This window comes from Pseudorasbora parva, chromosome 21, assembly GCF_024679245.1.
Source record: "Pseudorasbora parva isolate DD20220531a chromosome 21, ASM2467924v1, whole genome shotgun sequence".
NCBI classification, from domain to species: domain Eukaryota; kingdom Metazoa; phylum Chordata; class Actinopteri; order Cypriniformes; family Gobionidae; genus Pseudorasbora; species Pseudorasbora parva.
Genome location: NC_090192.1, coordinates 15,424,863 through 15,452,103, shown reverse-complemented (window position 1 = coordinate 15,452,103; position 27,241 = coordinate 15,424,863). Strand labels below are relative to the sequence as shown.

The 27,241-nt window shown below is 37.8% G+C and overlaps 1 protein-coding gene across 2 annotated transcripts in view; it reads left to right on the top strand.

Annotated features, from left to right (window-relative positions):
* Positions 1-27,241, top strand: part of becn1 (beclin 1, autophagy related) — a 66,045-nt gene that overhangs the window by 23,920 nt on the left and 14,884 nt on the right. For both annotated transcript variants that reach the window (XM_067429878.1, XM_067429877.1), the window contains exons 4-9: positions 350-408; positions 5,151-5,241; positions 15,289-15,425; positions 15,614-15,808; positions 16,263-16,409; positions 17,529-17,678. In XM_067429878.1, the coding sequence (XP_067285979.1) occupies positions 350-408; positions 5,151-5,241; positions 15,289-15,425; positions 15,614-15,808; positions 16,263-16,409; positions 17,529-17,678 (779 nt within the window). The remainder of the gene's footprint in view (positions 1-349; positions 409-5,150; positions 5,242-15,288; positions 15,426-15,613; positions 15,809-16,262; positions 16,410-17,528; positions 17,679-27,241) is intronic.

Sequence of the window (27,241 nt, the reverse complement as noted above, 5' to 3'; positions counted from 1 at the left end):
CTGATTCAAAAGAGTCCTATGATTCAGAAATTGGCTCGAAATCAGACGAAAATCTCAAAGTGTATGTCCGGTTTAAGAGAAGCCACTGCGCGTCAATTTCTGATATTAGCAGAATTTCAGTTGAGGAAAAAATTGATTGCAGTGGTTACCATAGCAACCGCCTAGCCAACCACCCAGGAAAAAAAAATATTTTTAAAATATATTAAACTTGTCAAACTAACATCAATGTTTGTTTACAATCTTCACTTTTCTAGTTTTCTGATTTAATATTACCAAAAGATGTGATCTTAAATCTGAAATAATGTGATCTATTCAATTCAGAATTATGTAAACGTGTGTGTTGTTTTAGGAGACCTTTTTGGAGAGCAAACAGGATGGTGTGGCTCGGAAATACATCCCACCTGCAAGGTATGATGACCCTGATGACACCTGTTTTTACACTTCACATGTTCCGGACAAAGCTGCATAATTAACCGTTAAAAGATTACGATCTTGATCCAAACAGTATTGTTTCCCATTGGTATGACATACTTGTTGAGGTAGGCAGCAGTGGTGGAAAGAGTACTGAAAAAGCATACTTAAGTAGAAGTACTTTTACTTGTCAAAAAATGTAGTTCAAGTGGAGTAAAAGTACCTGTCCTAAATACTACTCAAAATAGGAGTAAAAAGAATCCATTTTAAAAGTACTCAATAGTAGCGAGTAGTGAGTATTATCCTATTAATGTTATTTCACCTTATACCCTGCCAGTTAAAATGTAGCTTACTCTTTAATGGATGATTCTCAGTAAGAACAAAAAAACATGAGATCAGTAATTCAATATTTCTTTGACTAGGCTAATTTATTTTTACTTTTGACTGCTAGCACAAAATACAGCAATGTAATATTTGAGAAATCATCCAATAATCTGGTAACATTTATGACAACCATTCTGTAGAGGTTTTTGCGGTTTATTAAAAAAGGTTGCAAAGCGTTGTACATTTACGATTTTACAATTAAAAAAGCAGAGTTTTTTTTATTTTCAAGATGCATACTGCTTTAATTTCAGTGGATGTTTTCTCTGTAAAAAGAATACACTTAAGAAATCTGAATCGAGTAACTCACAATTTTCACCACTGATTATTTTTTACTTGCAATTAAAAAATAAACCTTATTTAAATATAAATCTGTTGTTTTTATTAAAGTTATTTGCTAAAGGCCTATACATGGACTACACTTTTAAATCGCCATGTGAGAACACATTAAAATATGCACTTCAATATGTGAAGTATATTCAATATGTTAACATGTTAAACGAAATCGATGTAAGGTACAAAAATCTAGCAGTGACGATCGGTTAATGAACTTTGAAGCCTGGCAAACAATCAAGCTAATTAAGTGTTTCCAGCAGTTGGCACTGCAAGCTTGTGCAGCACTATCAGAATACGTACAATTTGTATGTGTATTAGAAAATGTAATATTCTGCGGTCAATTTGTAGTAATTTTTTAAGGCAATTTCACGATTTCAGTCAACATACAGTAACCAGCAAAAACAGTCTTTCATAAAGCGCGCGTGCCTCTCTAGGCTGTCATGTGTTGACTGGTGACCCGTGCATGATGCGCATTGACAGGAAAAAAATTAAACATAATTTAGCGACGGCAGGTTTAGGGAAATTAGCGCAGTAAAAGTACCAATACATCACTTAAAATGTACTTAAGTTAAAGTAAAAGTACACTGTTTTTAAACTATTTAATAAAGTACAATTCCTGAGAAAAACAACTCAATTACAGTAACGAGAGTATCTGTAATTTGTTACTTTACACCACTGGTCAGTAGAAAAACCTGGCAAAAAAAGTTATATTAATATATACTATATATTATATAATAATATATATATATAATATATATATATATATATATATATATATATATATATATATATATATATATATATATATATATATATATATATATATATATATATATATACACAGGCCTGAAAAGAATTCTGCCCCTCAAATACCTGTTAGTCTGCCTTTAAAATGTCCACCTCCACTCCATTTATTATCCTAAATTACCAGCAGCCATATCACCCTGCAGCCCAAGACTGGTTTCCCACTGAAGCTAAGCAGGGCTGAGCCTGGTCAGTACCTGGATGGGAAACCAACTGGGAAAACTAGGTTGCTGCTGGTAGAGGTGTTAGTGAGGCCAGCAGGGGGTGCTCACCCTGTGGTCTGTTTGGGTCCTATCACCCCAGTATAGTGATGGGGACACTATACTGTCAAAGAGCACCATCCTTCGGATGAGACGTTAAACCAAGGTCCTGACTCTCTGTGGTCGTTAAAAATCCCAGGATGTCCTTCGATAAAGAGTAGGGGTGTAACCCCGGCATTCTGGCCAAATTTGCCCACTGGCCTCTGTCCATCATGGCCTCCTAATAATCCAGGTGGATGCTGCACATTGGTGGTGGTTGAGGAGATTCCCCCTTCTATGTAAAGCGCTTTGAGTGCCTAGAAAAGCGCTATTTAAATGTAACAAATGATTAAATTAGATGCACCTGTTTGAGGTTAATAGCTACATAAAGAAACCTGTCCCCTCAATACAATCAGTAAAGCTTGGAACGTACTCCGCAAGAACAAAGAAATTTGTTTGTTTTCTTGTTTTCAAGAACAAAGTTCGTTCTGGCAGTACATTCCTTACTTCACGAGAAAAGCAGGTGCCGGTCATCTGTGTTTCTCTGCATTAACCACGCCTACTTTAAATGTGTGACCAATCACACAATAGTTCTCGAACACCCGCAAGAAAAAAGTTCTGCTCAGGCGATGTGTCGAGAACAAGCTGAGAGAACTCCCAAACCAGGGCTGCGAGAACAAAATGAAGTCAAAAACAAAATTGTACACCTCCACAAGACTGGAAAGGGCTATGGGAAAATTGCCAAGCAGCTTGGTGAAAAAAGGTCCACTGTTGGAGCAATCATTAGAAAATGGAAGAAGCTAAACACGACTGTCAATCTCCCTCGGACTGGGGCTCCATGCAAGATCTCACCTCAACAGCAAATGGAAATTTGCAGAACAGCAGAAATTCAGCTGTTTTACTGAAAGCTTCGTAAACAAAGCAGAATCACGCTACTAAAAAGTATTTAATACATTTATATAATATACAGTGGGGCAAAAAAGTAATTAGTCAGCCACCAATTGTGCAAGTTCTCCCATTTAAAAAGATGAGAGGCCTTTCATTTTCATCATATGTACACTTCAACTATAAGAGACAGGATGAGAAAAAAAAATCCAAAAAATCACATTTTCTGATTTTTAAAGAATTTATTTGCAAATTAGGGGTAATTAGCACATGGTTACCGAATAGATCATTCTTTGGGATGCTTTTTCATGAAAATTGAATGTAAAGAGTTTTATCTCTAAAAACAGATTCGCTTATAACTGCAGTGTATGGTGCACAGAATAAGTAAAATTAAATTGCTAGTTAATACCACTAACAAGGCTCAAAATAGCCTCACACTAACACAGGAGCATAATGAGGGTTCCTTCATGCAATCTTGGCCATCTTGGAAAACAGTCTCGACGAGTCGAGCCAGGAACGCTGTGCTAAATGTGTTCGGTTTTTTTGTTAAATTATTTGTATTTATTTATGTTCACTGTTGCATTCAGTTTTTTCTTTCGGAAACAACAGACCATATGAGATTCTAAGTCACAGTTCATCACTTAGCATAGCGTTCGTGGCTCGACTTGTTGTGACAGTTTTCTAAGATGGCTCCTGTTTATATAAGTGTAATGGACTGTCTTTATTAAGTATCTTCTTATTGAACTGTTTGTACATTTACAAAGTTCTCAATGCTTCGGTTTGCATGTAGGGACCCTATTTATGCTACCGTGTTAGTGTGGCTATTTTGAGCCTTGTTAGTGGTATTAACTAGCAGTTTAATTTTACTTATTCAGTGCCCCACTTACTAGTGTTATAGGCTAATCTGTTTATAGAGATAAAACTCTTTACATTCGATTTTCATGAAAATGCATCCCAGAGAATGATCTACTTAGTAACCATGTGTTAATTACCCCTAGGTAAATTTTTCACCGGAGTTGTCCTTTAATAAAAGTAACTCTGCATTCACACCGCCGGTGGCGAGAGCGGCAAGGTGACCGGCAGTCATTCATTTTCAATGGGAGCCGAGCGGCGAGAGCGCCACAGTGCGGCGCGTCTTGGACGATTTGGGCGTCGAGGAGAGTTGAAATCAGCTCAACTTTATGGTAATGAGCTATGACGCGGTTCGGCGGCAACCAATCAGAATGTAGAAGTGCTCCACTTGAGAGAAATCCAGAGAACGTAGGCCTGTAAACTTTGGTTCCGACGACATTAGTTCCTAAGCAAAATGTAAGAGAAGTTAATCATTGCTGTGCGGGTTTCCCTATCATTTATGACGAGATCATTCATAGTGGTGTGTAATTTGTTAAGAAGTCGCGCAACACTATTTTATAGGCGCCAGAACGCTCGTTTTTCAGCGGGTATGCAATTCATTCTTACTTTCACATTTAAACGCTTTCATGAGGTTAATTTATCCCCTACTTGTGGTCAGTTTATCCATCAACATGCTTGTTTGATTTGCGGCCTCTTTAAATACAGTTTAAAAAAAGAAAAAACATTCGATCTACGTCAGAGCGGCAGTGCGTCCACAAAGCTTTCTACAGCGTCGTTGGCAGGGCGGCAAGAGCGAATTTTGACGCTCTCGCCGGCGGCGGTGTGAACGCACGGTAATGAGTAGAGGACAGAGGAGCATCTTAAAGAAGTTACAGGTCTGTGAGAGCCAGAAATCTTCCTTTTTTGTGACCAAATACTTATTTTCCACTATAATTTGCAAAAACAATCTTTAAAAATCAGACAATGTGATTGTCTGTTTGTTTTTTTTCTCATTTTGTCTCATAGTTGAAGTGTACCTATGAGGAAAATTACAGGCCTCTCTCATCTTTTTTAGTGGGAGAACTTGGACAATTGGTGGCTAACTAAATACTTTTTTGCCCCAGTGTGTGTATGTGTGTAAATGTATGTTTTTATTCTGTTTATTCTGTTACATGCATTTGTTGTAAGATCGACATATACTGAGTTAAAAGTAAATATTACAAATGTATGGTGGTGTATTAATGAGTTGTTTGTGTTCTGTAGGATGATGTCAACTGAAAGCACCAACAGTTTCACACTTATTGGAGAAGCTTCAGATGGAGGAACTATGGAGAACTTGAGTCGCAGGCTGAAAGTATGGACTCACATACTAAATAGCACTACACAATTTCATATTTACATTTATGTTCTTGCCAGACACAAAAATGGTGCAATAAAGTATGTATTAGTTTGAGTTGATTTCACTGATGATATATTCAAATATAAAAATTAGTCTGCAGATGATGTTGTTTTACAAGTTTAATATCTTGTTATTATTTAACCTTGTTTAAACCCTTAACCAGCACAAAGCACAACAAAACAACTGCCTGAAATTTTGAAAACTGTATGGCCACAGTGTACTTTTGTCTAAGAAGGCAATGTTAGCAATCACTCCGCTAAGAGCTTTTTTTATTAATAAGTTAGTACTAACAAACTCACCAGTTTGCCAATGTACAAATCCTGCATTTCACTGTAATAAGTTTTGCCTTGATTAAAGTCATCATCCATAAACACCTTATTTACTATATTTTGATCTGCCATTTGGTCTGTATTTCAAAAAGCCTGATGCATGAGGGCTTGCAACGTTTAAAATCAAATAAAAAATTCAAAGAATAGAAGATGATTTTTATAGCTGTTTCCATCCACCTATTTTTATGTGCATTTAGGATAGCACATCAAAAACTGCTGGATGGAAACACCAAGGAGTGTATAAAACAAGTATGCGCTTGAGTCATTTGATACAGTTTGTATCAGATAAGAAAACGTGCATTAATATAAATGATTGAAATATATATTGAAAAAAAATTATTCGTTGCGCATTAAAAAATCATGTGGCTTTGCGTGATAGGATGTCTTAACTGGAGTAACCAGTGCAATTCAGGGAAGTGTTTCCTCAAATGCAATATTCTGTATTTGGCAAAACGGTTGGAGGGTGTTTGTAATTTGAAGGCAGCACTCCTGTCTGGGAATTTTTTTGCCAAATGAGCATTGGTTACTCATTACATTGTATTAAGTCATGTGTGCCTGGCACAAATGGAAGAGGAGTGTTGAAGATATTACGCTACGCCTCTGCAATAGTAACTCCTATGTCTTGCTCCCAGATATCTTTTAAGAGTGTCAGTGAGGTCTGCTTTAATAGAATTTATTAAATTATAAATGACCAAAATTAAATGCCTATGGCTGACATTTAAAGAGAGAAAGTAGTCAATTTGTGTCTCAGGTGGATGTTTAGGAAAGTGAGGGAACTGCTACTGGGGTTTAATTTGAAAGAACAGAAACAAGTGATGACTGGGTATGTTATACTTTTTAGATGCAAAGGAGAAAGAGGAAATACTCCCTCCTCATAAAGGTCATTAATCTTGAAAAGGCCAATAGATAACCAAAGGTGAAATGCAGGATCTGTGCCTGATCAAATTAAGAGCCTTACCAAACTTACCAGCCTAGTCTCCATGCAAAAAAAAAATCAGATTGCCTAAGATAAATTACCTGGCCACAAATTAATGCTTTAAATGACTCCCATAAACTACTAATGTGTGGAGTCTAATTGAGTAAAAACACTGATGTAATATTTAACTGATGTGGAATTTAATTATTGGGTTGATAATATTGAATCGCGTGCGTGCGTGCGAAAGTCACCTTTATTTATATAGCACTTTTTAGAATGCAGACTGTTTCAAAGCAGCTTCTGTTAACAGGAAAGTAATGCAATATGATTTGATTCAGCTGTATAGCCGCTCTGGAGAAAACAATGTTATCCAGCTCAGTTAAATTTTTATTACCACTTTTTCTTTTTATGATTTAACGAGTACATCAGGTGTTATGGGAAGGGTTCTCGGTTCCGCCAGACCTTGTTAATGCAGCCTAAAACAATAATTTAACTGATTTGAATAATATAAATTGCTAATGTTCTATGTGTATGCCATAGTAAAGAGATGTGGTTTTAGTCTAAATTTAAACTAAAAGAATGTGTCTGCTTCCCAAACAATGCTAGGAAGTCTGTTCCAGAGTTTAGGTGCTAATTAGGAGAAGGATCATCCACCTGCAGTTGATTTTGATATTCTAGGTCAGTGGTTCCGAACCACGTTCCTGGGTTGCTTCCCAATTCTTATTTGTGCATCCTCGTTTCCTTTCCTCGGGCCTTAGCTCCACCCCTTCAGGATGCGAGGGAAGGACGTGAGGAAAAGACGCAAGGACGGAGGAACTGAATCAAGTGAAATGATATATCCTCCCTTTAACGTCACATCTCAAAGCGTTGTCAATTAATGATGACTGCACCGCTGGATTTAGTTGGGATTCTTTAACATTAGAGATAACTACTTATATTGTAAGCTTCAACCTCCACAGAATACCACATTTGTCCATATTTTAATTAATATTACCAGTTATTATTAACCACGAATTTCAGTTATTAAGTGCTTTTAATTCTCTGTATAGTATTAGTTTCTATTTGCTTCTTTATATGTTTCTTTCATTTTCTTGTGCTTTGATATAATTCTGCAACTGTCAGGTGTTGTTTCTTGACAAACTTTTGTGACTTGTACATGTAAACATATTAATAATAATGAATGAACTGCGGCACGATGTGAAGGGGGAGGAGAATTAATGCGTGCATCACGTTTATTTGATAAAACACTTCCGCAAAGGATACACCTTTATATCCTCACTCACGACTCCTCAGGAAACCTCCTCACTCCTCGATCCTCGCCTCCTCGCGGTGCAATTAGACAATTGAGATGTCCTACAAGATGGCTGAGCTCCATCAGTTTCCGGGTCATAGGATGGAGGACTGAGGAAATGAGGAGGGATATTGAGAAGCACCCCTGGAGGCCCACCAACTATGGCCTGGTCTCAAATGGCACACTTTATGTCCACTTTCGGTCTTGAGGACTTACAATGGCCATTGTGTGCGCATGTCTGTTAAGTCCACAAGACCGTAGGGTGTCCCATTCGTCTTTTTAAGCTTAAAGAAGGGTGCTCGTGAGCGCCTCTTTTGCGGCTGCTACGCGCCCTTGATGCGCACTTCATCTGAGCCTGCAAGTTTGCGAGCTAAGCAGAACACTTCTACCCGACAGTCAAAGCGACATTACGTCGTGAAAGTGCAGACTCAGAGGAAGACTGTGTGGGTTTAGGGTGCCATTTGGGACAGGGCCAATGCACATTTTGCAAGTTTTCTCAATCAAACACACCTGATTTAAGTCATCAGCTCATTAGTTGTGACTCCAAAATCTGATGTGGGTGTGTCAGACAAAAGAGATATGCAAAATGTGCAGTTGGTGGGCCTCCAGGAATGTGGTTGGGAACCACTGTTTATAGGTATTATCGATTGGCCAGACCGCAATAGACATGATGGAGTATAATGCGTTAATCTCAAGTACTGGGGAGCTAAAACATTTAGTACTTTGTATACATTTAAAATCTTTCTAATTACTTATAATATTTAAAAGGGAGCCAGTGCAGTGTTGACAGAATCGGGCTAATATGGTCATACTTTCTGATTTTAGTAAGAACTCAAGTTGCTGTGTTTTGGACTAGCTGCAGTTTATTTATTAAGCGAGCAGGGCAACCACCTAGTAGAGCATTACAATAATCAATAGTCATGAACATAGGAACTAACAGTTCAGCATTTTACATGGAAAGCATGTGCCGTAATTTAGATATATTGTTAAGATGGTAGAATGCAGTTTTACATATGCTAGAAACGTGGCTTTCAAATGAAAGATTGGTATCAAAGAGTACACCCAGGTTCCTAACTGATGACGAGGACTTCCAGCCTTCAGCCATCAAGTGTTAGACAGTATTCTAGGTTACTGCTTATGTAGGTTTTTTGTCCAATAATATTTTTGTTTCCAGGATTAAAGGGTTAGTTTGCCCAAAAATGAAAATTCTGTCATTAATTCTTATTGATTCTTATAATAATTATTGTCATAAATACCCTCATGTCATTCGACACCCGTTAGACCTCTGTTCATCTTCGGAACATAAATAGAAGATATTTGTGTTGAAATCCGATGGCTCAGAAAGGCCTTCATTAGCACTATTTGCACGGGATTAGTATTATCTAGGGACCTCTATGATTTAGAAATTACTCCCCCACATCTGAGTTTTGCGTGGCGCATTCGCACGGGATTAGTAAGCCTGTGATTTTACCCGAATTTACTGACTTCTCCCAGATATGATGTCAAGACTTCATTAGATATAGCTGTATGAAATCATAAACAGGCATCGATATCATTTTGATTAATTTATAATAATAAATTAACATAATTTTGTTCAGTTAGCGAACAGACGCCATGAACTGAGCTCAGACCAGCGGCAGGAATCAGATTTCATTTATCACGAGTGAGAAGCTGACACACGGCGGATGATTCAGTTTCAATGCTAAATGTAAAAGTGTCCATTTAAACAAGCTTGTCATTGTACTGTTCTGTTCTGTTTTTCATTAAGAACAGTATTGATGTTAATATTAAACACACCATTCAATCAGTTTACTCCCAAATTGATACTCATTAATCCATGTGGCTGCACGGGAATTCATAACGGTGCGCATAATGAATGCAGCCTCCCTTCTTCGTGAAAGATAAAGATAGAAATGCACATGCAAGAAAAAAAAAACTTGCAAAAATGATATCTGATCCGCCTAATCCTTGCCAAATCACAGAGATGTCGATTCACACGGGACTACTATTATCACAGGACATCGGTGTTCGGCGAAATATGGTTGGTAATTTGCGGGGGAATTTTTACTTTACAAATTACAGACATGGCCGATTCGCACGGGATTAAGATCTCAGACAACCTCTGCATTTATTACAAATCACCAGAGGTCCCCAGATAATACTAGTCCCGTGCGAATGGGGCTATTGACACCAATGTAATTTCCTCTCTCAAGACCCATAAAAGGCTAGCCTGGTTAAAACCAGACCATTCTCAGTAGTAACTGAGTTATGGTCTGGCAAAGCTTCATAAAAAAATAATTTCCAAATGATCATTTGGGCGTCACCAACATACGTCCCTCAAACTAACAAAGCTTCGAATAGTTATGAATCAGTGTTTCGAATCAGCGGTTTAGATCGCCAAAGTCACATGATTTCAGCAGTTTGGCGGTTTGACAAGCGATCCGAAACGATACACTGATTTATAACAGTTTAAAGCTTTGTTTTGAAATCGACCTATCACTATATAAGTGATTTATTGATTTATAAATGATTTAGTTTTTTGCACACAAAAACTATTCTCGTCGCTTCATAAAATTATTGTAGACCACTGTAGTGAGATGAGCTTTGTAATGACATCTTTAGTGCCTTTTATGGGTCTTGAGAGAAGAAATTACATTAGTGTCAATTAAGGCCTTTCTGAGCCATCGCATTTCAACAAAAAAATCTTCATTTGTGTTCCGAAGATGAAAGGTCTTGCGGTTGTCGAACAACATGAGGGTAAGTAATTAATGACTGAATTTTCATTTTTGGGTGAATTAACATCAAAAAAAGCTGACCGATTCCCATCTTTATGCAAATGAATATGTTGAATGCGCCGCGACTATCCAATAGAAGTAGAGCACATGGAGACTAGGGGAAGTCTCTCGTGGGTCGTTTGTTTTTCATTCCCCGCTGGCTCAAAAGCACGCCCATAGCAGTAAACTTGAGGAACGCCCATCAAAGCTCAAATGAGAGGAAGTCACAACATCGCGCTTTAGTCGTGTCGCAAAAGTGGATCTCTACGGTCAGGCACACGCGCTCACAAACGAGCTACAGGTGGTGATGATGATTTGGCCTGTGAGAGAGTAGAGAGAGAGGGAGAGAGAGACAGCCAGCAGGCAAAAACCACGCTCACACCCTCAGGGGTTAAGCAAGTCAAAAAAAAGATCAACAAAATAATAAATAAATAAATACGTCCTTGGACGTAACATGATTTAAACCATGCCAATACAAATCCACTAATGCCAGCATAATTTTAAAATCTATTCAAAAGAATGTTATGGTTGATAGTATTACATGTAGCGCTAATAGAGAGATACAACCAAGATTTGATGATAAGAGCAAATCATTTACTATTATACGGTCTAAATCCTGACTTGAAATCCTCACAGATACCATTTCTTAAAAAAATAAAAAATAAAAAATAAAAAGGAGCAGTTGTGAAGACACTGCATTTTCTAGTATTTTTGACAAAGGGTAGATTTGAGATTGGCCTGTAATTGACTAATTCTGTAGGATCAAGCTATTTGCTTTCTTCTAAGAGATTCGAGAAATAAGCAGATCTATCCGTTTTTATGGCCTGTCTACGCAATTACACTCTATTTCCACAAAATCTGAAAAACCTTCAGTTTTGTTTTCTTCCAGCTGTGCTCCATTTTTTCTGCTACTGTTTTGAAGTGCTCGTTGTACCACAGCGTTGGACTATTTTCTTTAATATTCTTTAAGCTCAGTGGAGCAACTGTGTCTAAAGAGCTTGAAAAGGGAGAGTCAATAGTTTATGTTGCAACTTCTTCAAAAAGTTTCTCTAGGCTATCTGGGCTGCTGAGGAGATTATTTACAAAGCAGTATTTAGTGGCAGTGGTGATGATCCTGCCATATTTGAAATCAGGCAAAAATCAGCAAATTCCTTGGGAAAGTCTGTATGGTGCTCTGGTGGCCTGTATACAGTAGCCAGCAAAAATGTTAAACTGGATTTACCATTTACACTACATAACGTTACATAAAACACTAAAACTTCTAAATAATTATATTTGAAAAACTAGACTTCTGAGTAATACTGAAGATATTATTAATATAAATTACAGCAACCCCTCCCCCTTTGCCTTTCAGACGCGGCTCATGTTTATAACAATATTCTTGAGGGGTGACTCATTTAAAGTAATGTAATCGTTTCTGTGATATAATCGTTCCCGGTTTCTGTCAAACACAGCAGATCTAGGTTATGATCTGTAATAATATAATTAACAAACGCTTTTGAGGGAAGGGATTGAATGTTTGTTGGACACCACTTAGACAGCCAGCCTTTGAGGGATGATAGTCTGCTAAGTATCTCATCACTCTGCCTAACAGGAAGGGGGCCAAAACAAACAAAAAAATAGGCAAGAGAAAACTGGAGAACCAGATGCAAGTTTGACAGGCTAGTGAAATGCTAACGCGTTGTGATAGTGATTTAGATTAAAAGTTAGCGATTTCAGATTTGAAAAAATGTGATAGGCAATTTTAGAAAATATATGGTGGAAATTTATATTTAGCAGTAAAAATATTTATACTGAATGATATCAAATAGATAGTCAAAAGCAAAGCTGTATGGAGCTACAGACACAAACACTTAGCAGCGAGGCAGACAGGAGCAAACGATCAGGAGCAAACAGGAGCAATCCACATTCATTAAAATGAGGGATTGGATTAAGTTAGGGGGAATATGTTGTGTCTTTGTTTTATTGATTACTGTCCAGAATATGGCACTATGGGTTGTTATGCTGGTACCTATGTATAAAATGTGTAGAACCTAGGTCTTCAACCCTGCTCCTGGAAACCATACTGAATATGTGGCATGCTGGCGTTGTTTGATGTCTCCTATTGGCTATTAATACATTTCTAAAAATGTAATCTCTGTAATCTTTGGATCTTCATGGTTACAGGACTTAATAACATTTAAAACAACACTATATTTGTTCAGTGCACGTACTTACTTACCGAACCAAAAGACCCATACCAACCTGTTTTGTTACGGATATGTGCACCATTACACTCCTATACTGATAATAGGAATGTTGTTGCTTTGGTCCTCTAAGATCTTAGCTCAGCATTTTATATGGTTAACCATAAAATACTCCTCTCTCGATTGGAAAACTAATTAGGCATCCATGGTACTGTTTTAAATTAGTTTGAATCTTATTTAACTAATTGGAAATTCTCGGTATATATTGGTAAACATACTTCCTCGGCAGCACATCTTTTCTGTGGTGTTCCACAGGGATCAATTCTTGCTCCAACACTCTTTTCACTGTACATGCTTCCGTTGGGATCAATCTTTCGTAAATATGGTGTCTTTTCACTTATATGCCAATGACACTCAATTGTACATACCTTTTCAGCATGATGATTTAAATGCTTCTTCGGTATTACAAGCGTGTCTACAGGGAACAAAATTATGGCTTGCGCAAAACTTCTTGGCTTTAAATGACAGTAAAACTGAAGTGATAATATTCGGTCCAAGTGATTTTTATGACCATGGGAACTTGGACCTTGGTGATCTAAGTTCCCATGTTACTCCCTATGCACTCGGGACTCGGGACATCGGTTTGATAAACAAATTAATTCTGTTGTTAAATCCTGTTTCTACCATTTACGACGCCTTGACAAAGTTAAATCGTTTCTCTCTGTCAAAAATGTTGAAGTAGTGATTCCTGCATTCATCACATCACGTCTCGATTATTGTAACACTGTATTATGGAGTTAACCATTCTTCCATTGAGCGACTTCAAAAAAAATTTCAGAATGCTGCGGCCAGGCTGTTGACAGTTAGTCGAAAATTTGATCATATTACTCCAATTCTTTCTTCCTTGCATTGGCTACCAGTTAATTTGAGAATACATTTTAAGATTTTAGTTCTTGTTTTTACATCTTTAAACAGCCTAGCACCTGGTTATCTTTCTGAAATGCTAAATATGCATATTCTATCAAGGTCACTTAGGTCCGGGAATCTTGGACTTCTCACGGTTCGCAGGTCTAAATTGAAACATAGAGGAGACAGAGCATTTGGAATAGCAGGCCCAAACCTTTGGAATAGCCTGCCGATTTCGATCAGAACGGTGTCATCACTCTCTCATTTTAAATCAGTCCTTAAAGAACACTTATTTACTATAGCATTTAACACTTGAGTGTTTTTGTCTTGTATCTTTTCTTTCTTTATTTATTTTTAACATTTCTCTTGTTTTGTGTATTGCCTTGTACAGCACTTTGGTCAGCCTTGGTTGTTTTAAAGCACATTGCTTTAAATGTGCTTTAAAAAAGAAAAAGAAAAATACAGACAGACAATAAAACCACTAAAAACTACAAACCACCTTTCTTTTTTATGCTTCTTGAAATGATTGAAAAGTCATAAAATACACAAATGTAGGATAGAAGTAATTAACATAAGGGTGACATAACACACAAACAGTTTCTGTTAATCTCATGTTTATCTTGAGTACCTATAGAATAGTATTGCATCCTTTGCTAGAGTAGTACAAATCAGCAGTTGAGCTCCTGGAGACGTGGCATAACCCGAAGGAAGCTTGTGGATGGCCGTGATCTTGCTCTCCTTCTAGTTGATGTGTACGCTCGTTCTACTGGGAGAAGTGCCCATGCAAAGAATTCTGCCCTCTATGAAGTAATACAGGGCCATACTCAAAAACAACAACAAAAATTCTGAAACTTATATGAACCCTGAAGGAGTGTATTTAGCACAAAAATCCAACTCGTTTTTTTAAACTTTGGTAATGTTTAGCATGAGAATTCAACTCTTTTAACAGTGTAAGTCAGAATGCATGAAATAGCATTAGACATCTCCTTTAATTAGTCGTCTCATTTATCAATGTAACCCTCTTTTCCCAGCTGTTAAGCTCAAACTAACGGCCATAACAGTTGAAGTTTAAAATACAGTGCATGCAAGCTCTGTAATCACTCGTGCTAAACTAAAAAGCAAGTAGTTGAAATGTGGCACTATGCATAGTTAGACATTCAAGTTGTTTGGTGTTTATGGTGAATATTATTTAAAGGATCTGTGCAATAAAAACATTTATCTGTGTCATAAATTATATGACATGTATGGCATCTTTTGACATGACAACTGAAGAACTTTCACTCATGCATGTTAATGTGCAGAATAAATAGCAGACTAATATAGCATCCATTAATACATAGATAAACCTTATAGCTTAAAGAGATAGATTTCCAGTAAGGCTACTGAACTTAAAAATGCATTGAGTTTATTTTATCCAGAAATTAAAGTTATGCTGGAGTAAAATGTGTAGAACCTTTTGGCATAAAATGAGTTTTAAAGCTGTCTATGGAACCCTAGGGTAGAACCCTGTACAAGCAGAATAGGTTGGTTGGGTGGGTAGATGGATGTATCAGAATAGATTGTTCATGCTTTGTGGGTTTTTTTTTCTTCTTTCCTGTAGGTGACAAGTGATCTGTTTGACATTATGTCTGGTCAGACGGATATTGATCATCCGCTGTGTGAGGAATGCACTGACACACTACTGGACCATCTTGACACCCAACTCAACATCACTGAGAACGAGTGCCAGAATTACAAGTTAGTATCACTTGCGCTCAAAACATCTCAAGTAACAAACAACTGTTTTTCTTTCTTATTCTGTGTGTGGCATGTGTTATTTGTCAATTAGGCATTATTGGCATTTTTTTGTCATTAAACATTTTTAGTCAATACATGATTGACCTTATTGACCCCAGCGGGTTACTCAATTGGCTTTGAATTGTCAGGAGCTGTTTAGAGCTGCTGTCTCAGTTACCAGAAGAGGAGGAGGCCAGTCTACTTAATGCTCTGCAGCAGTTGAAACAAGAAGAGGAATCTTTGATCCAGGAACTGGAGAGCATTGAGGGTCAGCGTGAAGCCGTGGCCAAAGAGCTGGCCGAGGGACGCAACCACAGCCAGCTGATGGACACTGAAGAACTCCAGTACATATGAATGAAAATATATACAATGTTATTTACAAAGTCATATCATTTTTTTAAATTATAATAGGGGAATCCCCATTCACCAGGCCACCCTTAGCATTTAGTATGCGAGAGGGACAACTTCTGCACTCACAGATGAGCTGCGGATTTGCTACTGTTTTCCTCTTTTAACAGCCTCTTTGCAAAGCTTGTATTGTAAAATGCAGTCCGTACTAAAATGTACTGCTCAAACTGTCAAGATCAGATTGAAATCAGTGCTAAAAAACTGAGTGGCCTTAGGTGAATTAAGCCATTTTTCCTCTAAAACATGTCATATACAATATAGTTGAAGGTGTTACAGCATTTTTGTATTTGCATTGATGTTATTTTGAGAAGAAGAAAAAAGATTCTTCATAATATGACTTTTTGTCAGTTTCCAGGTAAATATTTTTTGTCATCTTTGTTTCTGTCTCAGGTACCAGAAGGAGTACTGCGAATTTAAGAGACAGCAGCTGGAGTTGGACGATGATCTTAAGAGTGTGGACAATCAGATGCGTTACTGTCAGATTCAACTAGACAGACTCAAGAAAACCAACGTTTTCAATTCCACCTTTCATATCTGGTTGCATATCTCTTTATAAAAACCTCTTTTAAATAATATTTTAGAAACATTTCACCATCAAAACACATTGGCCCTCATTTATCAAAAGTGCGTACACCAAATTTCCAGCGTACACCTTGCGTACACCCAAACCCACGGTGACTTTGAGATTTATCAATATGGACGTTGGCATACGGCACGCTCCAATCCTACGCCAGCTCAGGAGGTGGTGTACGCACGTTTGAGTTAGTGGGAAAATGCGCAGAAAAACAATTCCTAACACCACAAAACGCACTGACAAGATATGCTATATGATCCACTGTTAAAAACCACAACAACAACATTTAGTGTTTATTTTTGTTCAACATGAACGTCAATGTTTAATTTTTGTGACTTTACCAAAGCGTTTGATTTTTAGGCATATGTATTCCTCCAGTCGCGAGCCTGTGCGCTTTATCTGACGTTTCAGGCCCGTCTGGCCCGGCAGCTGCGCACGGACTGGGACTAAAATAATTCAGATTGACAAAATAATAAAAATGACCTTCTTCTTTTAAATAATAATAAAATCAATAAAAACGACACTCTTTAAACTCCCAAATAAAACAATTTCGTTTTTTTCCCACTTCCCTGGTGATCTCGATGGGCGCGTCTCAATTATCTCACTAGTTCAGTAGTCAGAGCACTGATCAGGGAGTCTGCCCATTGACTTATGCCCTAATCAGTGCCCTGACTAGTGGACTAGTGAGATGATTGAGCGCGCCCGATCTCCACGTCAAAGTTTCGCTTCTTTGCCGTCTTCTGTTTGTCCATGGCGTAAAATGAGGGCGTGGGGGAGGCGGAGACTTGAATATATAGGGGCGTGTTATTCTAATGACGGTCGTTTTCAGCCGACGCATTTATCAAGGGCAAGTATTGCGTACACCTGGATTGCAGAGGTACGCACAGCTTCATAAATCAGGCGGTGATAGGAGTGTAAGCATAATCTTACGCCAACATATACGTCAGTTTCTACGCAAGATTGATAAATGAGGGCCATTGTGTGCACATTGAATACAATAAAAGCATTTATATGCAAAACTGAATTGGATATATTTGTGCATATAAACATTTTATGATTTCTTTTTTCTACACCTTTTTCAGGCACAGTGGGCAGTTTGGAACAATAAATAACTTCCGCCTGGGCAGATTACCCAGTGTACCAGTGGAATGGAATGAGATTAATGCAGCCTGGGGTCAAACTGTACTTCTGCTTCATGCACTTGCAAACAAGATGGGACTATGCTTTCAGAGGTACTTGGATATATTAAAAAAATTACTAGATAGATAAAGCATGTGGACAAATTTTGATGCCTTTTCGGAAAGTTTAAAATACATTAGTGGTTTTTACGTCAAAACAAACTTTTTTTGCCTACATTAGACCACATCAAACTGCATTAGACCTCAGCAGACTTTTAAGAAACCCATTCAGATCCCATGAAACCTCTTCAGATACAATTAGAGGGCATTTGCACCTGTTTTTGTTTTTCTTTTCATGAAAGCTAATTAGTCTAAGCAGTAAACAGGTAAACATCAGTGTAAACAGACCCTTCTCTTGCTTGATAGTTGTTGCTGGTATGTTCCAACTTCCTAGCATGTTGTTAGTGTAACCTAACATGTTGGTGGCATCTAAGTGTTGTTGGCACGTTTTAGCGTGGCATGATTTTTTCCCCCAAACCAGTAAAGTGTAAACCAGCTGTCTAAAGATTGTATTGGTGTAAGTCAGTCAAGTTGCTGATTGCCTGCAAAAAAAACCTGAAATAAATACAGTCCCTGACAAAATTATTGTCGCTTATCTATTTTCTAGAAATACCTGATATTAACCTGACTTTTAATTAATTAATTGGTGTTAGAAATAGCTCATATGAAAAGCTAAAACCCTCCCAAATTATGTTTAATGTACTGAAATAAATAATTTTCACAGAAAAAATATTTATCATTTAATCAAGACAGAAAGGTCAAATTTTAGCAAGACAAAAGTTTTGTCGCCTATACAGAAATTGAACAAATTTACTGCAAATACAAAAATATGTCAGCAAATTAAGTTGTGGTGCTGTGAGATTCAAATTTAATATCTTGTATGACTTCCATGAGCTTGAAGGACTGCATCCATGCGGTTTGGCAAGGATTCATACAATTTATTGATGAAGTCATCAGGAATAGCTAAGAAAGCAGTCTTGCATGCCTCCCAGAGTTCATCAATATTCTTTGGTTTCGTCTTCCATGCGTCCTCTTTCATCCAACCCCACATATGCTCAATGATGTTCATGTCTGGTGACTGGGCTGGCCAATCCTGGAGCATCTTGATCTTTTTCGCCTTGAGTAACTTTGATGTGGAGATGGAAGTATGCGATGGAGCACCGTCCTGCTGCAGAATTTGGCCTCTTTTATGGTTGGGAATATAAGAGGTAGCTAAGATTTCTTGGTATTTTAGACTATTGATGTTGCCTTCCACCCGGCAGATCTCTCGCACACCCCCATACTGGATGTAACCCCAGACCATGATTTTTCCGCCACCAAACTTCACTGTTTTCTGGGTGAATCTCGGATCCATTCTGGCTCCAGTAGGTCTCCTGCAATATTTGCGGCGACTGTTGTGTAATTCAACAGAAGAATTATCTGAAAAATCCACCTTCTGCCACTTTTCCAGCATCCATCCTTTTAGCAGGCTGTGGGCCTTGGCAAATGCCACACAGTTTTTCAGTTGTCTTTTGTTTAGTGCTGGCTTCCGGGCACTAATTCGACCATGGAGGCCATTTCGAGACAGAATCCGACAAACTGTTCTGGTTGACACAGGCACTTCAGGTGACCAGGTCTCGTGGAGCTCTGCTGCAGTGGAAAATGGGCTGGCCTTGGATTTTCAAGCCAACAAACGGTCCTCTCGAGCAGTTGTCTTGTGGGGTCTGCTTGACCTGGGCTTGTCAAAAACGTCTCCAGTCTCTTCAAATCTTTTTTTAATCCTCTGTACTTGACGCTGAGACACATTGAAGGTGTCTGCCACATCAGCAGCGGATCTGGTCTTCAGCCTCATGATAATCAAAACTTTAGTCTCAGGGTGAATCTTAGGCATGTTTGCAGAGGTCTAGTTGCAGTTGATGTGAAGGTCTAGCGTACTGGGGTTCTTTTTATACACACTTGAGACCTAATTGATCCATTATTAGTCACAGGTGAAGCTCATATGACAAGGTGACAACACTTATGTCTTTGCAAAAATTGACTCAATGGGCTTTATCAAGCTGTGAATATTAGAATACTTTTTGAAAGTTTAGTTTTTCACTGAAACATTATCACAAAAGCTGGTGGGATTAAAATGAGCCATTTCTTGTAAAAAAATATTGATTAGAAATATATTTCAGCGGCACTTTAGGTCAATTTGTACACAAGCGACAAGACTTTTGTCAGGGACTGTACTAAACCATGGCTCCAGACAAAATGATCAATCAATCCATTGGCTCCTATAAAGGAAAGTTAGGTGCCAAATTACGTTTTCAAGTGCCAGTGAATTGTTTGTTCTTTCTCATGAAGACAACATTTTAAGTATATATATACTGTTTTTTGTCTTTCTTGACTTTTTTGCCTGTGTAGAACTTGAAAAAATCATCTCCGTCGCTTCTAGTAAGAGACAAGCATTTAGCCAAATATCTTTATAAAGATTTATTTCCTGCAAGAAAGAGCCACAGTCAATACAGTCATCAGTACCTGCATCGAGTGTGAACTGAAGACATAACAAAGTCACAATCTCTCATACACCCATTGTCACAACAATCCCTCTCAGTTGTTTTTTACACATGGTAAGAGTGTTAAACATAGTACAGAAGTGTCCTGCGCAGCATGGCATAGACGCATATTAGCTCATGTATGAATACAAACACACTCTAAATAATCAATATTCTTCATCAGTGATTACAATTATCCACCACAAACTGAAACACCAACTTAAATCTATGTACCTCTTAAAGGTGCCCTAGAATGAAAAATTTAATTAATTGCCAAAGTGAAATAAGAGTTCAGTACATGGAAATTACATACTGTGAGTCTCAAACACCATTGCCTTCTCCTTCATATGTAAATCTCGTGAATCAAAATCTCCACGGAAAAATAAGTGCTTCTCAACATAACGCAAACCGTGACGCAAGTGTTGGGGATCATTTACATGCACACCCCCAACATTTGCATATGTCTAAACATGTTCATTGTCAGGCGGAACTGACGGAGCCAAATCATCGAGACTGCAGGTAAACAAGACAATTGAGGATAGCAAAAACGGCTCTCATGGAAACGCGTCATGTTTCAGGCTGCGCAGGTGATGTTAGGATTTTTCATATGTCAACAGTCATGGTTGAGTCAACATATGTCAACAGAGGTCAACATTAATATTCATGACCAGGGGCGGAGTGGCCATCGGGAGAATAGGGAGAATTCCCGGTGGGCCGCTCTGTCCGCTCATAAATTGGGCCGGCAGACTCGGCTGCTTCATTTTCTTTTCTCTTAATTTTCTCTGTATGTCTATATGTGTTTAGTTACTGTGTGACTGATATAACAACACCGCTAATTACACTAGATTTGAATTTAAAGCAGCACATGATCATCAGACCGTGCATTAAAAAAATGCCGCTTTCTGTTGTCAGAGCGCTCTCTCTCTCTCTCTCTCTCTCTCTCTCTCTCTCTCTCTCTCTCTCTCTCTCTCTCTCTCTCTCTCTCTCTCTCTCTCTCTCTCTCTCTCTCTCTCTCTCTCTCTCTCTCTCTCTCTCTCTTTAAACTCTAGCGCGTTGGTGTACCTAGCTCGTTGCCATGGAGAAACAAAACAAAATTGTGATTTAATGCTGTGGAGAGAATAAGGTAATCGCGGAAGGATAAAATGGATAGTAAAAAGTTGGGCTTGCGGGCTGAAAATGGGTCCCACTCCGCACCTGTTCATGACTCTTCCAAATAAGGCAGAAACAGAGCATTACATCCTAGGGACAATTTCTAGGGTTGTAAATGGACCTATAAAACTGTATCTGGACAATTTTTTCCCTTAAATACGCCACATAACCTTATATGTAGATATCAGAGAACAATTTAACATATTGTTTCAACTCATTCTAGGGCACCTTTATAACATTTTAACACACACACTCACATCAGCTAAACTTCACTGCAGTCAAATCAACATGATCAAAACCATCCATGGTCTTATTTTTCTTTCAGATAACAAATTAAGAGACTTTTATTACAAATTAAGGAATTTTATTAACTAGCCTATTTAAAATAGCCCTTAGGTAAGAAGCCATAGCCTGGGACATCTGGCTAGCGATTTTGCGAGCCCTGACAGGCAGTAACAGAAAACGGCAAAGAGTAAAATATATTGGAAAAAAAATATCAATAGCAATTAAAAACAAGAATTGTTACAGATTAGTTGGCATCCACACAGCTGACATGTTTATCTATTGTAGTTTATTCACATTGTGTGCACGAAATACTGCCTTCCTGCACTTTTACAGTACTTGGATGTTCATTCATTGACACGTCTCCGTCTCTTTCGATCTCTCTCTCATGCTGGCACAGTCGTCAGTGTTGTTGCTCGATAGAGATGAGGGCTTTGAAAAAGCCTGATATTTTCCAATATGACACCCATTTCTGGCGCATATTTTGGCGCTAGGATTCAGTGAGTTTTTTTTCCCTGTATACTTTGCTGCACGTTGTCTCATTTTATTACATCAACACAACACAATATATGATAGGCTACTCATCAAAAAATGCTACTCAATCAATGACGATCTCAGCAAAAATATAACTCGCAAATTAATATTTTTGGGGACCGTTTTAGTCGCAGTCTGGAGCCTCTAACCTTACCCTGAACCCATACCTTAACCTTAATATTTAGTTTTTAAAGCATGTCCTGATAAATTGCTTGGGACTATTTTCATTGGTAATAATAGAGTGAAATTTGAATTAATATCTACTTAGTTTATTGAACTGTTGTATTAAAAATGAATATTACATTTGCAATCCTGCTGATATTTGGGAAAAAGTGTACTCGTGTGATATTGCTTAACTATATCATAATGAAAATAAAGGACACAATTTCATACAGGGAAAATTCAGATGAAAACAGCTGGGGCTTGATCACCACTTTGGGTCTGGGAGTTTTCTGTTCAAGTGCTTGGGTGGATCCGTCCAAGATTTTTAAATCTGAACTTGATAGCATGATTGAGTTGACAATGCAATTGACGGTGGATTGGAGTTTGGGATTCAGTGAGGCGGCGCTGAGCTTTGCGTCCGAATGTTTAAATACAATAATAGCCTACCATGCGGCAAAAATATATACAGCTCTGAAAAAAATTAAGAGACCACTTAACATTGAGAAATCAATGTTAAGTGGTCACTTAATTTTTTCCAGAGCTGTAACAGTAAAAAAAATAAAAAAATTATAAAAGTGCAAAAGAATTAGGCTATAAAGAACAACAGGTGACAAATTACAATAAGTTCTCATTATTTAATGCATTAACTAAGATTGAGCAATAGCTATATTTGTTACAGAAAGTATAATGTTTTTGGTAATGTTAGTTAAGAAATACTGATCATTGCTAGTTATATCTTAGGTCAATTAAAAAAGTTATTTTGATTTTAATGTTGTCAAACAGAAACTAAGAAATTAACATTACTTAGAATAATTAATTATTTATAAGTATTTTTCATTGTCAGTTTGGTAATAATGAATTAACATGTTAACTAATGAAGTCGTATGTCTCAAAGTTTTACTGAACAATAACAAATAATCAGAACATTTCAATTATTAGGGCATATTGTAGTCCAGATTAAAACATAAAAATGTTTTGAAAATAAATAGCCTATTAAGTCTTTAAGTATTTGGTGCTGTGATGAACAATATGAGAGAAAAACAAATGGCTGTTTTAAAAACTTCACTAGGGCGGTTGCTTTTGTTAGCGGGATTTCCGGGGTAATTGCTGCATTCTGCAGTTCATCAGCGCCCTCTGCTGTCATTGAGCGTGCAGCCGTGCGTTCATTCAGCGCGTCTCCTTCACTTGTTCGTGTGCTTCTCATTTACATCTGAGCGCTTCCCTTTGACGCAGAATACAACAGTGTTGAGCATTTATACGGTTGATGGGCAAAGTATTCTTGAGTGCATTATTAAAAAAAATATAATTGTTTTGTTTAACACATGTTTAACCATGCCTTTAAAATTCGAACACATTCAGTGAGTGTACACACACCGGTGGCGGCATTCGGTGCCCTTCCGCGGTGACTCAGGAAGTTGTTAAAATCCTGCTGCGCCACAGAGCGCCATTTCAAGGTTTTATGTTACATTTATATTATATTTCCCTCAAATAGTCAGTGCACATACAGTACAACATACTGATTTCACCCTGTGCTACAAGATACACCCATCGTGCAGCTCTTCTGCCAGAAGTCGATTTAAAATTGAGCTTGCGCGTATATAATGTGTGCGTCAGGTGGCGGTGTGAGATACCTGAGGCGCGGCGCTTAGCTTTGCTTCCAGTGTGCGACCCCCTTTAGGCACAATCGGCTTAAGGACGTGCATATAAACTCACTCAAATGTGTTCTTTTCCTCTCTAGGCAGGTATTGGTTTATTTATCAAAATGTTATTTTATATATTTGTGTGATGTTCTGTATTTTAATCGCGGCTTTAACATGTTACAAGAAAACGGTTTACGAATGTTTATCCATCACATTACCTTTTATTTAAACCTAAATAAGAAAGCCATTGTCAGTTCATCTGTCAGTTGGCAAGCAGTTTTGGTCGCTTTATTAAAAGTTGTTGCTGTGTGAAATAAAATTAGTTTTACCCTCCTGCTGACTATAGCGTCGTGTCCCTCCCAACCCATTCACACACACTCATAGATGATTCAACTATCGGTCGACCATAGAATGATTCGACAATTCTGATTTGAATGTGTGAACCCTTAGTTGGGGACAGCCCTAATGTTAATAGGTATTGCTAGCATATTTTAGAATGCTGCTAGTTAGGTTATAAGGATGCACTTTGCTCAAGACAAGAATGAGACAATTATGACACTTTTTATTTTTTATTTATTTTATTTTTTTTTTAATCTTAAATGACGAACTATATCACTGTAAAAAGTCTTGACTGAAAGTCACAAAAATGCACAAAAAAGGTGCATTTTGTAATATTTTAACTAATCTAGGGCTGTCACTATCAATTATTTGGTAATTGAGTAATCAGTCAATTATTTTGATGATTGATTAATCATGTAATCAAATAATATATTTTTTATTTTTAAAACCAGACCTATGGTTGACCAAAACGATTAGGCAATAATTGGTTCAAATAAACTACGGCCTGGTGATTGTTGTTGATACACTTTACAGCATGATCAAATCCTTTACTATTGGCCAAACAACATTTACTTAAAATGTCCCCTAAATCTTTAATATTTGGCCACTTTTTTAATGAAAAGAAAACTAAAGAAATGCTACAGCCACTGTTATTTCTTGAGGAAGCACATATGGACTTGCATGTGGACACTAGGGTGCTTTTTCCCCACACTCTTTGGCATGCAGCTTTTATGAGAACGGGTTGGAAAAAGTGGCCTCTTAATTATGTCCCAGGGCTCTGGTGGAGCGTTAATGGTCGCACACCAGTTGGGAAGCGCCGTGCCTTGGATATCTCACAGACAGGCTTATCGCACACTGGTCACATCATTCTGTTATCATGTTCTCAAGCTCAAGGCAGCAGTCCAAAATATTGATTCTAATCTCCATACAGGTAAAAGTTCACTTAAAAAATAGACAAAGTGGCAACGATGGGTTTGAATTAAAGGGATAGTTCACCCAAAAATGAAAATGTGATGTTTATCTGCCCAGTGTATCCAAGATGTAGGTGTCTTTTTTTCTTCAGTAGAACACAAATGAAGATTTTTTTTTTTAATAATGCCAACCGTCATAATGCATGTGAATGGGTAACAACTCTATGAGAGTAAAAAAAAAAACATGCTTAGACAACATGCACAAAAACCCTGCTGCTTGTGACGACACATTAGCCCCATTTCCACCAAAATTACCTGGAACAATTTGTACCAGGAACTTTTTTACAGGAACTTTTCTCCCCCCCAGACCTGCAGCTGTCTGCATTTCCAGCGCGATCTAAAGTTCCGTGAAGATTAGGCAAATTAGTCCAGTGATGTAGGACTGTGCGTGACTGCTCCTCCAAGTCAGTGACAGACAGTAATCATTTTTGTGTGTGTACCGATTGAAAGATTTAGTGGACTGTTTACATGAGACGTTATCTAAACCGATCTGGTGTTTACATGTAATGACTTTCAATCGCAATCATTTTGTCACATGCAGTTTGTCTGCCGCATCAAAAATTTCAATGCTGTTTTCTCCAGCAGCTGGAATGTGTTAACTGTAGCCATAGCAACTCTTAAAGGTCCCATTCTTCGCATGTTTTCGAAGCTTTGATTATGTTTACAGTGTGCAATATAACATGAGTTCATGTTTCGCGTGTAAAAAAACACAGTATTTTTCACACAATTTACATATCTGTATACCGCTGTTTCCTCTGTCCTAAAAACGGCCTGATGATTTCCTTGTTCTATGAAGTCCCTCCTTCAAAAATACGTAACGAGTTCTGATTAGGCCAGCGCTTCCCGCGCTGTGATTGGACAGCAGCTTAGCGCACGTTTCACGGAAAGATCCCGCCTCTTACCATAACGGGTAGATACGCGCGCTCAATGTAATTGCAAAAATGTCTATATTGCCTTATCAATTTGAGTCGGAATCAGACCCAGAGAATATCGAAGAGAATTGATTAAAACCTGCTCAGGAAAGACTTTTGCTGGATGTTTCAGAATGGTAAGCTGTCTATTCAGTAGTTTAAACTGATCATTACAAACACCAACAATCGATGGTGTCTGAATGAATTACTACACTTTTATATGCTAAGTTTTTCGGATTAGTTTAAATTACCATCAAACGTTAGTTAACAAAGCTAAACAGCGTTGCACTTTGTGTCATGAGTTACAAAAACTGTTAAACGGGCCAACTTAAATAATAAAATACACTTACCGGTTGTGGTCCATAACCAACGCCTTCTCCAGACAAAGAGGGAACTGCGTTATCTTTTAAGAATAATCTTTCTGCGAATCCGGCATTAAACTGATTGAGATTGAGGAAGCAGTCCTCAGCAAAATGTGCTGCACATAGTTTTAAATTGTGATTATAATTTTCCGGAATCGAGTTAACCATAAACTGTAGCCATTGATCTCGTACATAGTCCGTGGGAAGGCCAAACAAAGGTGATTTGACTCCGGGATGAAAATAACAGTGTTTTAATGGCATGGCGACAAAAACAATGCTTCCTATTCTCGACCTGCGAGAGCAAAAGGACAACGCCCCCGAATTTGCGTGTTCTTGTGAGGCGGAGGGTTCGTCAACAAACAGTTTTAGTTGCGTCATTAAAGCAGGAAGTGCAGGGGTGTAGTCCAAACCGGCCGTTCGCTGTAGGCTTTAAAAGGGAACTTCTGTTAAATAAAATATCTCACTTGGCATTGAACTTTGAGCTTTATAATTTTACAGGTATTATTTATGCTCTAACAGCAACATTATACACTAACTAAAGTTTGAAAGATGGAATCGCAAAGAATGGGACCTTTAACGGCCACCAGGACTAATACAGTATTATATAAGCTATTTATTTGTTGTAAAGTGTAATAATCATCTCAGGGAAAAAAAAATTCTTCTGTCAGGTGCAGTTAAAAACTGCCTGGGGCAATATACGCTGTGTCATTATTCCAACATTATCTTCATAACTTACAAATAAAAAGTTTAC